This window comes from Sturnus vulgaris, chromosome 4 (genome assembly GCF_052056855.1).
Source record: "Sturnus vulgaris isolate bStuVul1 chromosome 4, bStuVul1.hap1, whole genome shotgun sequence".
Classification (NCBI taxonomy): domain Eukaryota; kingdom Metazoa; phylum Chordata; class Aves; order Passeriformes; family Sturnidae; genus Sturnus; species Sturnus vulgaris.
The window spans coordinates 72981515-72997376 of NC_142246.1; the positions used below are offsets into that span (position 1 = coordinate 72981515).

Genomic DNA, 15862 nt, shown 5'->3' on the forward strand with positions numbered 1-15862 from the left:
GACTGTGCCACCTCCGCCGTCGCGCCGGCAGAGGGCGGTGTGACCCCGCGCTCCTCGGGGCTCCCGGTCCCGCATCCCGGATCCACGCGGGCTCTGAGCTGGGAAAGGCTCCACGGATCCGCTGCCACCCTCTGCCCCTTACCCCGAAGGCTGCTCCTGCTCGGATTCCCTGCCCGAAGATCCAGAGCAGAGCTGAACCTGGTCCACTCGTTCCACTGGAGCCTCAGAGCTCACCACGCTTCCCAGCCGTCCCCCCAGAGTCCCCATCTATCCCTGTATGACACAGTCCAGCGTTGTGTCCCAGCACAGATGGACATCGGTGCAGCAGAAATTCCTGTAGGAAAGAGGGAGAGAGGATCAGCAACTACCACAGAGGAACTCCAATTTTCCTGTGACACACGGCTTTGGGTTAGAAAAAGAGGTTTCAAGGCAAGGAAGCAAGTGCAATATCTGCTGGAGCAAATTGGATTTTATCCCCAAGTTCAGTTTTATGGCTATAAAGAATCCAAACCTCCCCCTTTTCCGGTTTGTGATTCCCTCCTGGCTTCCAGTGCTGCTGGGGAACTGCAGCTCTTCCCCAAAGCTGAGTCCAAATAAGGGTTGTGAATATTGTCCCGCCTGCTGTCCAGCCAGAGCTTTTTGTGGAGATGCCAATGGAGAGAAAAAACAACGGGAGATAAAACACATCTCTAAATTCTCCCCTTGCTGAAAATCTACCCCAAAAGCCAGAGGCTCCGGCAGATTTGGGTGACTAGATCAGTCCCTGTACTCTAGATTCCCTCTGGGGGGTCAGACACTTCCCACTCTCCCAAATCCAGCTGGCGTAGCTCATTTCCACCTCCCTTCCGGCACGAGAGGTTCTGCCCTGTAAATCGCTGCTGCGAGGAGGCTGCAAACCTGTGGGTGGCCAGGCTGTGTGCCTTGGGCAGCCGGCGGGACAGGCGGGCAGCTGCCCCCGGGTCTGTTTCGGCCGGTGAGGCGCAGAAGGGCAGGAGGTGACCTTACGCGCCCGTTGGGAACGAGCCCTGTGCCACTGTCAGGATGTCCTCGGCGTCACCTCCGGCCCCCGAGCATTGTGTGCAGGCAGCACCTGGCCTGCACACAGCTGCTGGTCTCCGCCCCGAGGGTCTCCGTCACGCTGCTGCGGAGCCAAGTGCAGCCCTGCGGGACCACAGCCTGCTCCGTGGGGCTGTGCAGGGCTGGAGCGGCCCAACACCGAGCTCTAGAACGAAGCGTGCACGATGCCAGGCTCAGCAAAAGCCCAGACTAAATGTAGTCCCTGGGCCAGGCAGGGAGGGGTTGAGCCTCCAGGTGGGGCTGATTGGGGTGATGAGCCCCCACTGGTCCTTCCACTGCCCCCAGCCCTCCATCAGGTGTCCCCAGCACTGTCCCCTCCTCTGCCCCACAGCCCTGATGCATTCATGTCTCTGTGTCCATCTCCCTGAGCTTGTGCCCCGTGTCTCCAGCTTTGTATCCGGTATCCCCAACCCCACGTCCTACACTGTGTTCTATTTCTCCAGTACCGTCCTGTATTCCCAGCACTGTGTCCTGTGTCCCGAGTCTTCTGTCCTGTTGCTCCAGCACTGTCTTATGTTCCCGGCACTATGTCCCATGTTCCTAGCCCCGTGTGCCGCATCGCGCGTCCCATCGCCCACCTCCCGTATCCCCGGCCCTGCGCTCCTCCATCCCCCCGCGGCGCGGCCGGGTCCGTCCCCGCCGCTCCGCCGCGCCCCCGCCCCGTCCCTCCCCGGCCGCGCCGCCCCGCCCCGGCCCCCCCGCCGCCGCCGGGACCAGCCCCCAGCACCGCCCGCCCGGACGCGGCTGCTGCCGGCGGGACGAGGAGCCTGGCCGGTCGCACCATGAGCAGCGTCCCCACCGACAGGGAGGGCGGCCTCGCCGACACCAGCCTGCCCGAGGAGGAGGTACCGGGGGGACACACACGGGGGGATTTGGGGCGGAGGGGGTCCGGCTTCTCCGTTCCCCCCACCGCGACTCCCGGGAGCTGCGCTCCGCGGCTGCCCACGCACCCACGCGGGATGGGGGGGTCCGCGCCGGGCGGGTCCCGTCGGCTTCCGATACCCGGGGCTGCTGCGGGGGGAACGGGGACGAGCGGCGGGAGCGCATCCCCGCTCACCGGGACGCTCCCATTCACCGTCCGCATCTCCCTGGGGCTCCCCGCAAACGCCCCTCCGCCTCGCCGGAGGGAACTTGCGGGCGCGGGGAGACACGGATCTCCCCGGGGGCCGTGGGGGATAAACCAGGCTTCCCCCGGTCCCGCTGCCGGTGCCTGGTGCTGCCGGTGCCCGTGGCTACCGTGCATCCAGCGGCCGCGCATCTCTTTCCTAAGGGTCTCACCCCAAAAATGTCCGAAACGCTCCCAGTCCCCACGGGAGACCAACCCCACACCCCGCCACGGTGAGAGCTGGTTTTCTTCATTCCAGCCAGAAAGTTCCTGGTTTTGCCCGTGACCTTGAGATGGGAATTTGGACTTTGTGAGTGTGAGAGCGGGAAGATTGGTATCTGAGATCTCGTCTTCCTCCTCACCCTCCACCCGGCTGGGCTGCTCCAGCAGGTCCCTGCTGGCTCCCTGCTGGGGTCCCTGGTTGGGGGCCAACGCTGGGATCAATCACCGCAGCTCCAGCGCCCGCTGTTGCCTGCCTTCATTTGCTTATTCCAGAGGAGGTTCTGGCTTCAAACTTACCAAAGTTTCCTAAATACTGGGGAGTTTTTTGCACTGGTGGCCTTGCGGGGTGTGTGTGTGGGATGATGCTGCGGCTGTGGCTCTGTTGGCACGGCAGTGGGTGACATCCGTGGAGGCCTGTTGCCTCTTCCAAAAGCATGGCCTGTACTGTAAAACCTGGCAAAGGGCAGCCCTCACTCTGCTCCCGGTCGGATCCGGAGGGCCTAGGGCTGGCTGCTGCACTGCTGATCTTGGGGACCCCCTGAGCCGGTGATGCTGGACAAAGGGAACACCCGGAGGGGACGGCTGGGAGGTGCCAGGGTCACCCACAGAGCCGCGGACACATGAGGAGGGCGATGCCCGCTCAGTGCCAGGCAGGTATTTGCCCTGCAGGACTTTTTCCAGCCCAGGCTGGAGGAGCCAGTGCTGTCTATTTGCTCAAGCGAAGGAAAGGGGGTTGCCCAGCTACCGTGCCTCACCTCCCCCATCCTAGGGCTTGCCTTCCAGCCTCCTCTGCCCTCAGAAAAGAGGGAGAAGCAGCCCCCATGCCGGGGAGGTCAGTCAGGGTGCTGGCAGCTGGGAAAAGCTGGGAAAAGCTTCATCCCTGCTCCTCCTGCCTGCTCCTGGCACCCCGGGTGGCCTCCTCGTCCCTCTCGTCTGTCCCCTCGGGAAGGACCCCCCCGTGCAGAGGAGCTGTGGGCCAGGGGCTTCCCTACGGAGGAGCCAGAACAATTTGGGAAGGCGCTCACGTCACTTTGGCCGGGCGAGAACGGCATGTAAAAGGCTCGGCGGAGGCCTTATTTGGTAGCGGAGTGGCTGCAGAGAGCCCGGCTCGTGGCCCTCGTCCCCATCTCATGCCAGATCCCTCATCCCGGGGGAACCGTGCCATGGGGAGGAGACCCCAGGGATGGTTTCTAGGGGGAACGTGCCCAGCGAGTGGATAAATTTGTCCCCGTGGCCCCTGTGTAGCACCTCCCCGTGCTCCTGCTGCCTTTCTTCCTCGAAATGTGGGGTCCACAGGGTTTGGGAGCAAGCTCTAGGCGGGACAGGGACGTGTGTGACCCCCGCCTGATCCCGCCGCTCCTCCGCTCTGTTGCAATCCCCCATCTGCTCCCTTGGCTGCTCACTGCCTTCTCCTTTGCCGCTTCCTCGTTCCAGCCCCGGCAGCTCTGGACTCGCTTTTCCCCAAGGGCTGCTCCTCTCCTCCTGTCCTTCACCGGACGTGAGAGAACCGCGATTTTCCAGAGAAGTGGCTACGGGTAGCGACGCCGGAGATTTATCCCGGTCCTCCCGCATCCCCTGGGCAGAGGAGCCGGCATCTCTCGGCCTCAGCCTTGTTTATGTCGGGGAGTTTTGCGGGCTGAAGGCATGCGTACACACAGCCCGGGAATCTAAACCCAGCCGAGGAAGACGCTCCATTAGCCAAGAGACTATTTATGCCAGGACTAATCCCGGCGGGGCGGGAATACACCCCGCCGCGGGGGAGGCAGCACCCCGCTTTGCCGGGAATGGGAGGGGAAGCCCTGCTCGCCCTGTTCCACGGCTCGATGGCAGCCCCGTGCCATCGCCCTCCCGCTCCCGCCGGGAGCCGGTGCCTCCCCGGCGGCGGGCAGCCAAGCGGATAATCGGCTGGTGGAGAATTAAAGCGAGCCCCGCTGGAAGGGGCGCACGGACGGACGAGGGACGGGAGCTGGGTTGAAGGAGGCGATTAAATGCCTCGTGGATGAATCACTCGGACGCCTCCCGCTTCCCCACGGCCTGTTAACGTTTACCGGGGGTGGTTTGGGCAGGGCAGGGCAGGGAAGGGCAGGGGACCTGGACCGGGACCGGGACCATGCCGGCAGGGCACTGCAGCTGGAGCATCTGGCATCCCTCAGGGCACTGCCAACTGATGGGGGTCCAGCCAAGCTAATGCCTCCCTGGTGCCTCCTCACCTTCAGGAGACAAACCTTGCTTGTGGCTTCATGTGAGGAAGAGGAAGAGGGCTGCTGGAGCTCCATCACGGACCTCTCCGTGCTGGGGTCATCCTTGATCCATGCTCTGGAGACACCAGTCACCTCCTGGCCCAGATCTTTGCTTTTCCTTGCATATCCTCAGCCCTGACCATCCCAGCAAATCTTGACAGACCCTTTCCAGAATCCCTTTAACTGGCCCAAGACGAGACACAGGATTTCAGGGACAACAGAATGGGATGGCGAGATGCAAAGGTGAAAGGGACAGGCCAGAAAGTGGGATGGACATGATTTCCAAGGAAGAGGAGAGTAGTAGAGATGAAGAGCAGACTTCCTGCAGTGAAAACAAAAGCCAGGAGGGGACATATTATAATTTAGGCAACACAGGCAGGATCCAACAGCCCTGGCAAATCTGGGAGTGCAGCAGCAGGAGCACAGGGGGACTGCAGAAAGGGACTTAGAGCAGTCCCATAGCTGCCATCCCCATGAAAGGAAGTCAATGTGATCACCTTTGAGCTCCTCCTGGAGCAAACATTGGCACTTCTGACTTAAATCTTTGGCTTCACCACAGATTTTAGCAAGGAGGAGATGGAGAAATGCTCCACCAAAAAGAAACTGAAAGATGTTCGTACAACAGAACTGAAATGAGACAGCTCAGGCTGTCCAAAAAAGCCGTGGGGTTCAGGCTGGGGGAATCCCATGCTCCAGCGCCCTTTAATCCTTCCTTGAGAGCTGTCAGTCTGGGCCTGTCCCATGACATCCTTGAGAGCAGGCACCGTGCCTGCTCCACCTCCCAGAAGGAGTAATTCTTCCTTATGGAAGAATGTATACGTGCCTGCTGCCTGGCAATTTCTCTGATAAGCTTTTTTTTTTCCTGCTCAGGGAAGAATTTTTCCCTAGGAGTTTCTGGTAGAGGATGGGGACTGAACCCCTGGGATCTCTCAGCACAAAAAAAAACCTGGAGGAGCTCTCCACAGGCCAAAGCTCCCCTTCCATTTAAGGGCAGAAGTAATATTTCTGTCTAGAATCTTTCCCTTGGCAAAAAGATAATCTGTCCAGCCTGCTGGGATTATCCCCAAGGATGCTCCCTTGCTCTGCCAGTCCTACCTGCTTGTTACCAAGTGAAAGGATGCTGTTTATGTAGGACCTACTCAAACATCCGTGGGGCTGGGGATGCAGCCCAGATTTGTGGGGTGCAGATGGGAAGCACCCAGAAGCTTGTATCCATTCCCTGCCCTGGGCCCCAAAAAGCCCTTCTGGGGCTGGAATCCAGCTGGGGGATCCTTTGGAGCCCTTCTCCCTCTTACCGCTGTATAATTTTACAGATTTAAACTTGGCCGACCTGCGTTTGAACTTGCAAAGAAAACAAAGTCATTAGAGAAGAGAAACCCTTCCTCTGTGGGGCTGAATTTCGGAGGGTTCCTTGGGATCTTTCATCTCTGTCTCTCTCCCATGTGGCTTTGGGGATAAATGGTCTGGCAGGCTTGGGCATGTACGTTTGGATTTCAGGGAAGCGTCAAACTGGCAGCGGGTTCCCCCACTCCCCCTAGTCCCTCCTACTGGAGCTGCGGCCAACGTCCCTTCTGTTTCCTGAAGCTCTCCTGGGAGAGGAGAGGAGAGGCAGGAAGCCAGGGACGGCTCCAGGGATGAGGGAGACAGGGGACACCGTGCAGGGATGCTTGGCCTGCCTGGGATGTAAACCCACCTGGAGGGTGGATGTGTCTGGAGAGTTGATTCCCTGGACAGCAGCCGTGCTCAGGAGGACCCGTCTGAAAGCGACTATTTTTTACCCTAGGAAAGGAAAAGTTTGCTTTGTTTAGGTTCAACTTCATGGGCACAAGGAGAGATGCTCCAGGTGAATCCCTCCCTAGCCCCTGCCAGGAGAAATTGGCACCCCAGTCTCCACCGGGGGCCGGGGCAGCACTGAGCACTGTCGGATGCTCCATCACTCCCTGGTCTCAGGAGAGAGGCAGGAAGCTGGCAGGGGTCCCCTAAGGCGTTTTGGGGGATGGTCCCAGTAGAGGGGACAGACTACCAGGCTGTGCCTGCCTGCAGCCCTGGCTCAGGAAGGGATGAGCGCATCACCTCTCCCTGATTTCATCCAGCCTGGATGCTGGTACCCGCAGGGATGATGATGGTGATGATAATGCTGGTACCCAGGATGGGTATCACCAGGGCTGTTGACACAAGGGCTGTGTGCAAACAGCTGAGTACCTTTTGTTATTTAATAGATACAGGTCAGCCAGAGGTTTTGTTCCACAAAGCAGGAATGTTTGCTGCTCCCAGGCTGGGAGATGGGAGAGATAGCTTATCTGCAAGAGAAAGAAGAAATGTCAGCAAAAGAATAGGCCTGGGCTGGCTGTTTCTGGCTGTTTCCCATGTCTCTTTCCCAGGGAATGGGGCAGGCAGGGTGCCTGGCCAAAAAAATTAAATAAATTACATCGAGGTTTTCCTCTTCTCCAGCCCGAAGTATTAGGATGAGATTCTGGGGATGAGGAGAGGAACAGCAGGTTCAATTCCCCACACTGCTCTCTTGGTTACGAGCTGGTTGTAAAGCAAAACCATCCCAGCACAGGGTTTGCCCATCCCTGAGGAGCCCCACCTCCCCCCTAGGGTGGAGGGAGCAGAATTTCTGCCGAACATCCCAGCTTTGAGGATGCTGCACCATGACAAGCATTGGATCCACCCAAAAAGGGTTAAAATCCCTTAAAAGGTGACTTGTACAAACCAGGGACAAGCTGCTTAAATCCAGCCCCCTCCAAAACAGGGCCTTTCCTCCAGGAAGAAGAGTTGGTGTTTACTTCTCCCAGTCCTTAATGAGCTGCTGCAATTAAACTGAGACAATAGGCATTGTCTGTGGAGTCCGGGATCTGCTGGGGATGATGGGAGAAATCCTGTTTGCCGGACCAGAGTAGGAAGGTGCTGGGATTCTGTGAGCTTTTTATCCTGGAGAGGACTGGTGGAGTGAGGACAGGTCTCTCTTACCTTTCCATGGTGCCTTAGCAGCTTCCTCCATGGCCACATGAAGGATGGGGACACCCCTCTCAAAAATTCAGCATCACTTGACTGTGGCTTAAGGCTTTTGTCTTCCCAGGAGGTTCTCCTTGGGCTGGCATTGTCCCTCTAGCTGCAGGAAGTGTGGGGGTATCCCCAAGTTAGGGATGAGAGAGGGTCCCCAGGAACCTCCTTTCTTCTTTTCCAGGTGAGAACACTCTTTGTCAGTGGGTTGCCTTTGGACATCAAGCCCCGGGAACTTTATCTGCTCTTCAGACCCTTTAAGGTATCAAACTGGGGAGGGAAGGGAGGGCTGAAAGCATGGAGCTGGCCTCTGCTCCAGTCCCGTGGCCCCAAGCCAGTTGCTGGGATCTGGGAAGCCACTGAAGTCTAATTCAGTCAGTTTATTCAGTTATTATTATTTATTTGTGGGGATCTCCACCAAGCACCCTTTTTAATCCTTTCCTTGCAGGGGTACGAAGGGTCCCTCATCAAACTCACCTCCAAGCAGGTAGGAGCTGCTCCAAATGGTGCAACTATCCCACCATTCCCTGGTACCACCATTCCCTGGGGTGAGGGGCTCCCCTCTCTGCTCCCCAGGAACCTGACTGATGACTCCTGTCCTTCCTCCACAGCCCGTGGGCTTCGTCAGCTTCGACAGCCGCTCCGAGGCGGAGGCAGCGAAGAACGCGCTGAACGTGAGTGTGCCTGGCTCAGCCACTCCATTTCTCCATGTTCCCCTTGTTTCGTGTCCCCAGATACTCTCTGAATTCCTCCATCCCAAGGATATGCACCTCCCATGCCAGCTGGCCCCATGGCATCCCCATCTGTCCAGACAATCCCATCATTGTTTCTCAGCTGCATCCTCCCTCCTGGGGGGCTGTATCTCCCTCACCTTTGTCAGGGCCATCCAGGAGGACTTGACCCCTCAGGACTTGAGCCTTAGATACAAGTGAGAAACAGCTTTCCCAGCCTTTCCAGTTTATTCAGCAGGAAAATTCCCAGCTAAATCTGCAAAAGAAAAAAGCAAATTTCATTTACTTTTAGCAACTTGTGAAGTTACCTGAAAATAATCAAGGACAGAACTGCGTGGAACTAGTTCTCCAGTTCCCCCCCAGTTCTCCCTGCATTTTGGTTTGGGGTTGTTTTTTTCCTTGTCTTCATTTCCAATGTAAAACTTTTTTTTTTGGCTCCGCTAATCCCTCTGGATAAGAGCTCGGCCTTGCGGGATGCCGACTGCCAAATATGGTGCCGATGCTAAAGATGCTGGAGGAATGTGAGCCGCCTCGGGGGCCGGCAAATTAGCTCATTTCAGGGCTGGAAGTTGAAAAAACCCATAAATAACGGGGAGTTATTTTTGCTGCGGGGCCGGCACGCGGCGGTGCTCGCCCACCCGCCGTGCCTCCTTCCCTCCCTCCTTCCTTCCCCCAGGGCATCCGCTTCGACCCCGAGATCCCCCAGACGCTGCGGCTGGAGTTTGCCAAGGCCAACACCAAGATGGCCAAGAACAAGCTGGTGGGCACCCCAAATCCCAGCACCCCTCTCCCCACCGCTGTACCTCAGTTCATCGCCCGGGAGCCCTGTGAGTACCCCCTGCACTGCCAGCAGGGCTCGGGTTGGCAGGCACAGGGGCTGGAAGGAGCAGGGATGCCGTGAGGGGGTGCTGAGGGGAATAAGAGGAATACCAGGTCCCACTGGAAGAGTTGGTACCTGCTTGCTGCGTGGTGGCACGTGCTGGGAGTTCTAAAGGCAGCTGCTGGTGCTGGAGAGGGCCTGGGACAGGTGACAGCCAGCCTGGCATGGTGCCTGGGAGCAGGATGAGGTCTCAGGAGAGGCCTTGGCCATGTCCTGCCGTGAGTGCTCCATGCCCGTTTCTGCTTCTGGAATAGTTTCTCTCGTGCAGATGCCGGCTCCTCACCTTGCTGTTGCACACAGGCATGAGCTGCACACTCTCCTCTGCTGAATCCCTGGGATTACTAAACCTCTTGGAGACAACAAGCCCAGCCCTGGCTCCCTGAGTGATGCCTCCAGCCCCATAGCATTGTTGGCTTTGCGAGTCAGCTCTCAGTGGTGGCATCTCACACTTTTCAGGCCAGCTCTGCTCCTGCCTCAAGGGGACAAGGAAGGATGCAGCGAGGGTCACAGCCCTGTGGTCACCATTAACTCTCCCTCTTCTTCTCTTGCAGATGAGCTCACAGTGCCTGCACTTTACCCCAGTAGCCCTGAAGTGTGGGGGCCGTACCCTCTGTACCCAGCGGAATTAGCACCTGCTCTACCTCCTCCTGCTTTCACCTATCCCGCTTCACTGCACGCCCAGGTAATTCCAACCCATCCACCTCCACTGCTCACTCTCCTGCCCACCCCAGACCCCCTTCCTCTCGGTGCTCACCGCACCACTAACTCTGCCCGGCTGACAGACACTCACTCCCCGCTCCCTGAGATTTAGGGAAGGCTCCCAAACGGAGCTGAACGCTGGCAGGGGTCCTGTCTTACCCCAGACACCTCTCTCTGCCTTCCTACTTTCGCTGGTAGCTGTGGTGGGGCAGGTGGTGAGGGAGGACGGAGGGCTGGGGATGTTCTCAGGGTCTGGAGCATTCCTATCGCTCCTGGCACCGAACCACCCATCCGGCTGCCAGTGTGAGATGAGGGCTCCAGAACCCCTGGCTTCCCCTGGAGCACCGCTGGGATGCTTTTCATGGGGCGTGAAGCCAAGCAGCTCTCACGGGGAGGAGAGGGAAGCGAAGCGCAAATGGAGGATCCATCTTTTATTGACGAGGTGCTGCCTCGTCACAAGCACTTTCTGCTGGCTGCCGCTGCCGGTGGCCCCCGATGGCAGCATGTGGCTGTTAAAAATTAACCATCCGCCTGGGAGAGGAGCGGGGGAAAGAGGAGAAGAAGTGGAAATGGCGGAGGAAGAGGATTTCTTTGCAGTGCCAGCCTTGCAGCATCATGGGGAAGCTGGGAAAGGAACCCTGCCACAAGGGGGGAAAGGGGAGCTACCTCCTCAGCATCCATACTGGACATCATCCCGGCTTTTGCTCCATCTTGCCGGCAGCAAGCTGGCTCCAGCTCAGTGATGAACAGGAGGTAACAAGCAAATAAATATCTGGAAATAAATTTGCCAGATAAACTGCATCTGAAAGGCTTTTGGCCTTGGCCCGCCAGGATTGAGTCAGGTTATCCAGAGCCACCATCACTGGGAGCTGGAGGGTAAGGAAAAGTGCTCAGTGTGCAAACCATGTGCAGCCTTTGGATGAAACTCCAGCTTTTTGGGCCCTGCTGTTCATAGGAAGAGCGTTGGTAAATATTATTGCAGCTATGTACTTGCCTTGTCAAATAACTGCTAACAGGCAGCACCTGCCCTGCTCAGGGAAGCACACAGCCAAGGAAACAGGCGTACAGAAGCTCTGAGGGTCCCTCGGGAAAACCCAGGCTGAGACCTGATGTTAGACAGAAGCAATATTATTTGATGTGAAATATCAGCGTGGTGGGGAGGGTGCTGGTGGCACCTTCCCATCCCCCTGTGCAGCTGCCAGTGGTGCGGGTTTGGTGAGTGGGTGTTGGAGACTGGTGCCATCATCCAAACTGGAGCTGCTTTGCTGGATCCTGCAGACAGCAGCAGGACCAGGAACTGCAGGAGGGATGGTGGGGCTGGCTTGGAATTATCTGGCAGAGCACTGAGTGCCTGCACGCCAAATTTTGGCATTTGATGTTTTCCACCCTGTTTCAAGTGAGCTTTGCAGGAGCTAAGAAGGATGAGCTCACTCCTGCTCAGTGGGACCATGGTGCTGCTGTCCCAGCTCCATCCTGCTGGAAGCAGCGATGCCGGGGACTGTACTCAGCCTCAGTGTTACTGTTGGAATTGGAACTGGGATGACTGTACTGCTGGTGTTCCAACTTCCCTCCACCCTGTGCCTGGGAAAAGCCGGGAAAAGCCAGGAAAAGGGAGCCCAGACGCAGCCTGATCTTAGCGAGGTGAGCAGCCACCCCCCTCTCACCTTGTGTCCCCCTTGTCTTTGCAGATGCGCTGGCTCCCTCCCTCCGAGGCTGGTTCTCAGGGCTGGAAGTCCCGTCAGTTCTGCTGAATGCCGGGTGAGTGCCACTGTCCTGCTCCCATCCTTCTGTGCTGGCTGGGGACCACCTCCACCTTTACCCTGAGCTTCCCCCGGTTTCCAGCAGATCAGGGTGGGTGGCCATTTTTCAGCAGACACCCGAAGTCCAGTTGCCCTCCTTATCCCCAGAAAGGGATGTCTGTGCCACGATTCACCCCAACGCTTTCCCACATACCCTGGGGCAGGATGGAAAGGCACCGTGCCAGAGGGGGGTGTTGTGATGGAAAAGGAAGCCCTGACACAATCACCTCATTAGACCTTAAGGAAAACTATCCAGGCAGCCTGGGGTGGTGGAGCTGCCAAAACAAGAAGCACAGCCTTACTGAGCACCCAGCTGCACAGCAGGAGGGAGGGACAGATCCCATTCCATCTGGGACCTCTTCAGATGGAAAAAGCCTTCCAAGATATGCTCTGCAACTAACTTCGGCCTTTGTGGATAAATAAACAAAGGGGGCTCAAATGGACGAGGGAAAAGAGCCTTGGTGGACACTGAGCACTGCTTGCCCTGCAATCTCAGCCTGCCTGGACCATCCTAGCTGGGAACTATCCCTGCTGGGAAGCCTCTTGCTTCCACACCCACCTGTGGAGAGCTGCAAGTGGATACAAAGCTCTGGCATCAGCTGCCCGTGCTGGCATGTGACTGCTCTGCCCATCTGCCTGGCATCTGCAGCCCTGTGCTGAGGCCACGAGATCACTCAGCTGGGAGGGCAGGAGGCCCAGCCCTGGCTGCAGCCGGCCCCAGACTTGGATCCATGAAGAATTCTCTGGCTATTTTAGGCCCAGCAGATAAAAATAGGGAGTAACGAGGCTTTGGGAACCAATGGTTCTTCCAAAATATGCAACATGCCAATGTTTCCAGATAAAATGTAAGCAGGGACATATTTGGGAAGGGGAGATGAGCGAATCCCTTGAAACAGGTCCACCAGCCCAAAGGCCACAGTGGGTGGTGAGGATGGAGGGTCAGGGACCTTCTGCTTCCCTTCCAGGCTCTGCCAGCTGGGAAGGGCACAGCCCACTGAGGGTTTGGCTGGGTGCCTGGCTCTCCTGCCTGCATCTGTCTGTATTTGCTGCCTGGAGCTCATCATAGTGGGGTTAATCCCAGAATCAGTTAGGTTAGAAAAAACGTGAGATCACCAAGCCCCATCTTGGCTGAACTAAGCTGCAAACTGTGCCCTCAGGAAGTGACCAGTGACTCCGGTCACGGTGCAGTCACCCTTCACCACAGCACACAGCACTCAGTCCCCAGTGCCAGCGTCCCTCACTCTGGGCTGTGTCCTCCCACAGGTCTCAGGTGTGTGATGGTGGCCTACAGTCAGTCTTGTGGGTATTAATGGAGTCTTCCGAGGTGGCTACTGGGTTGATGTGCTCTCCACAGGACCTCAGTGTGCTGGTAAGGATGCGACCCTGCGGGCTTGGCTGCGTTGGGAAGGGGACAGAGGAGTGAGGAAGCCAACACAATGTCCCTGAGGGAATAGGCCCTGAGGTTGGCAGGACCCTGGGGCTGCTCTGCAGAACCGTGGCTCTGCCATTCCCGCCTTTATCACTGTTATCTGGGGTGAGAGTTTCCACAGCCAAGGAATGCCTCTCAGCTTTGAATTACCCCCTAATCTCATCTCCGTCCTTGCTTCCTGCCTTGGATCAACAATCCAGAGACTGAATTCCTCTTAAGTGCAAAATGCAACTCAAACTTAACTCCCAGCTTCCCAGTTCAAACCCCAGGGACTGCAGCCAATGGGAGAAACAAAGTGGGGTCAGTGGGGATCTTTAAGCCTAGGATGCTACACTCTCTCCCTGCAAGCATTTGCCACCTCGCCCTTTCCCTGCTAAACAACTGTCCTTAAAGCATGGTCCTGACACAAATTTCCAAAACAAGCCTCCCTCTTCCCTACCTTGCTTCCTTTCCTTCCATGAAGGAAGAGAGATTAACCACAGCCCGTTTTCCTCCATCACAGCTGCTCTTTTTTTTTTAACACCTCTCTTTGTTGTTCCAGGCTTGAAAAAAACCTCACACAAGTTTGGATTCCTCCAAGACTTTCCCACAGCCTCTATCACACATCTGCTCTCCTAGAAGAAAAAAGAAAAACATACCTAGTAATAATATTTTCCTCTTTTACACTGTATATTTGTAAGGAAGAGTGTGTTACTCCCGAAAGCATGGTTTGACAGGCATTGCTGTAGTGTTTGAAAAGGCTTTTCAAATGGAACCATAGGAAAGCAGACTACAAAAAAAAAAAAAAAAAAAAAAAGAAGAAGAAAACAAAGAAAAAGAAAAAAAAAGCCAAAACAAGAGCAAGTATTTTTGTACCAAAGCTCCTCAAGAGGATAATCTTACACAGGGTCGGACCACACGTTTTGTGCTTGACTTCCGAGGTGTGTAAAGAAGAGTCTTATTATCCCCTGGCCCCATCAGCTGCATGTCGAAGGCATGATGTTCACAAGCGTGAGGATGTCGACACACACGATGTGGGTCTGTAGGAATTGTGCTCCCTCTGGCACAGGAATTGTGCCCTGGCCATGTTGGCAAGGCGTCTGCAGACACTACAGTATTACTGTTTTCTTCCCAGTTGCACCAAATGACGAGCAGGCAGGACAATCAGGAACTTGCTTCCCGTGTTTTGTTTTTTTTTTTACCTTGGGGCTGTGTTCATAGCTGCTGTGCAAAGCTTCCATGGGGTACAACAGCTCGGATCAGGGATGGGCAGACAGCCCACACATGTAGCAAGGTGACAATTTGCCTCCTCCTCCTCCTCCTGCCATGACTGCTCCAAGCTGTTACGGGCAACGTAAACTGCTGTATGTATGAAAAAACATACCAACAAATCCTTGGTTTGCCAGCTTCCTCAAGGTTGGACATGAGTCCTGAGGGGCTTCCCTTTATGCTGAAGTGCTGGCCTGGCCTGTGGTTTTAGTGCCAATGTTATGCTGGTCCAGTTGCTCCCTGCGTGGCATTCCCATGCTTCCATGTGCAAAGATGAGAAAGGAGGCTGCCAACATCCTTTACAGAGATAAAGAGTACCAGCAGAGAGACTTCTTGACATACTAGTTCTCCTTCTCCTTGCTCCAGGAGGAATTTGGAAAAAGAAGAGAGCAAACTGACCCAAAACCTCTATCAGGTTTTGGTTTCTTGCAAAGGGAGGTGCAGAACTTCTCCTTCCATTGCCTTTCCCCTATCTCCGTTCCAGCTGCAGGGAACACTGAGCTCAGCTGCTGCCCAGGCCTCACATAGCCGGTTTTTCCCAGCTGTTCGTGGCCTCGTTACACATCACCTTCTCCTTTCTTCTTCCTCTTGTCCTGTGGGTGGGCCAAAATAAGATGGCTGAGATTCTGGCCGTCAGGGTGGGACAGGGGGATGAAGAAATGGGGTTTTTCACGATCAGAAACTGTCCCGTTGGGGTCTTCGTAATAAACAGGCCTGATAAAAGTGGTGTGAGAAGAAATCAAATCCAAGACCAACCCCAGAGCGGCTCTAAAAGGAACGATAGCAGCGTTCCCCAGCGACGGACTAACTCTTTTAGCAAACTATTTCCTGTACTTTGTCTCGTGGAGAGGAGAGAAGCTTCCACATTGTCTACTCTGCTTTTGGAAATATGTTTAAAGGTACTTTTCTATTGTAATTTTTTAAAAATAAAACCGGTGATTATTATAAGTTACGCGCAGAGCATCGCTGTGTGCTGTGTATCTGGCTGGGAACAGGGAGAAGGATCCCAACACACCCCTCAGGGCCTTGGCAAACATCAGCTTCTTTCCTCCCCCGGGAAGAGCTCAAAGCACTGTGAGGCTCCTGGATGATTTTTTCAGGGCAGATGCCATCGTCCTGTTTGGCTCTCTTGGATCTCTAGGAAAGCTCCAAAATCCAGGCTGGAAGGATCAGCAGGCTTTAAAGAAATGACTCCAAGTTTACAAAGATGTTATCGGTTAGTTTTTAAACCTACTAATCTTGGCAGGGAGCACAGGAGCTGGGATGCAATTTTCCATGAGCTCAGCCTCGGCTGAGGCAAACGTAACCTAGAGACGAAGGGCCAGATTAGCTCTGTATTTTTTTTAACACGCTGGGAATTTTGAAAAACTCGGGTTTGTAAGCCCAACCTAGAAATTTTTCCTCCTTGCTTTGCTCTGCTCCCACC

At 55.9% G+C, this 15862-nt stretch overlaps 1 protein-coding gene and 1 long non-coding RNA gene across 9 annotated transcripts; one reads left to right on the forward strand and one right to left on the reverse strand.

Moving 5' to 3' along the window:
- Positions 1 to 48: 48 nt before the first annotated feature.
- On the reverse strand, positions 49 to 13768 carry LOC148224103 (uncharacterized). Of its 5 annotated transcripts, XR_015803481.1 has the most exons (9): positions 11625 to 11762; positions 10951 to 11066; positions 9337 to 9730; positions 8522 to 8637; positions 7618 to 7920; positions 6847 to 6944; positions 6338 to 6423; positions 4615 to 4966; positions 134 to 334 (listed from the first exon to the last, which is right to left on the reverse strand). It is a non-coding gene; the product is annotated as an uncharacterized LOC148224103 (long non-coding RNA). The 5 variants fall into 5 exon arrangements; XR_015803479.1 differs by adding an exon at positions 13628 to 13768 and having other exon boundaries at positions 9337 to 11914; XR_015803477.1 differs by having other exon boundaries at positions 9337 to 11066.
- Positions 1793 to 15388, forward strand: RBPMS (RNA binding protein, mRNA processing factor). Of its 4 annotated transcripts, XM_014884953.2 has the most exons (9): positions 1793 to 1922; positions 7835 to 7912; positions 8099 to 8137; positions 8262 to 8324; positions 9058 to 9208; positions 9813 to 9943; positions 11649 to 11718; positions 13023 to 13128; positions 13730 to 15388. In XM_014884953.2, the coding sequence occupies exons 1-7, from the start codon at positions 1860 to 1862 to the stop codon at positions 11709 to 11711; spliced, it is 588 nt and encodes a 195-aa protein (XP_014740439.1). In that variant the 5' UTR covers positions 1793 to 1859; the 3' UTR covers positions 11712 to 11718; positions 13023 to 13128; positions 13730 to 15388. The 4 variants fall into 4 exon arrangements, with proteins under 4 accessions (XP_014740439.1, XP_088020428.1, XP_088020426.1 ...); XM_088164302.1 differs by lacking the exon at positions 9813 to 9943 and having other exon boundaries at positions 1802 to 1922; XM_088164300.1 differs by having other exon boundaries at positions 1802 to 1922; positions 9813 to 13128.
- Positions 15389 to 15862: the final 474 nt, after the last annotated feature.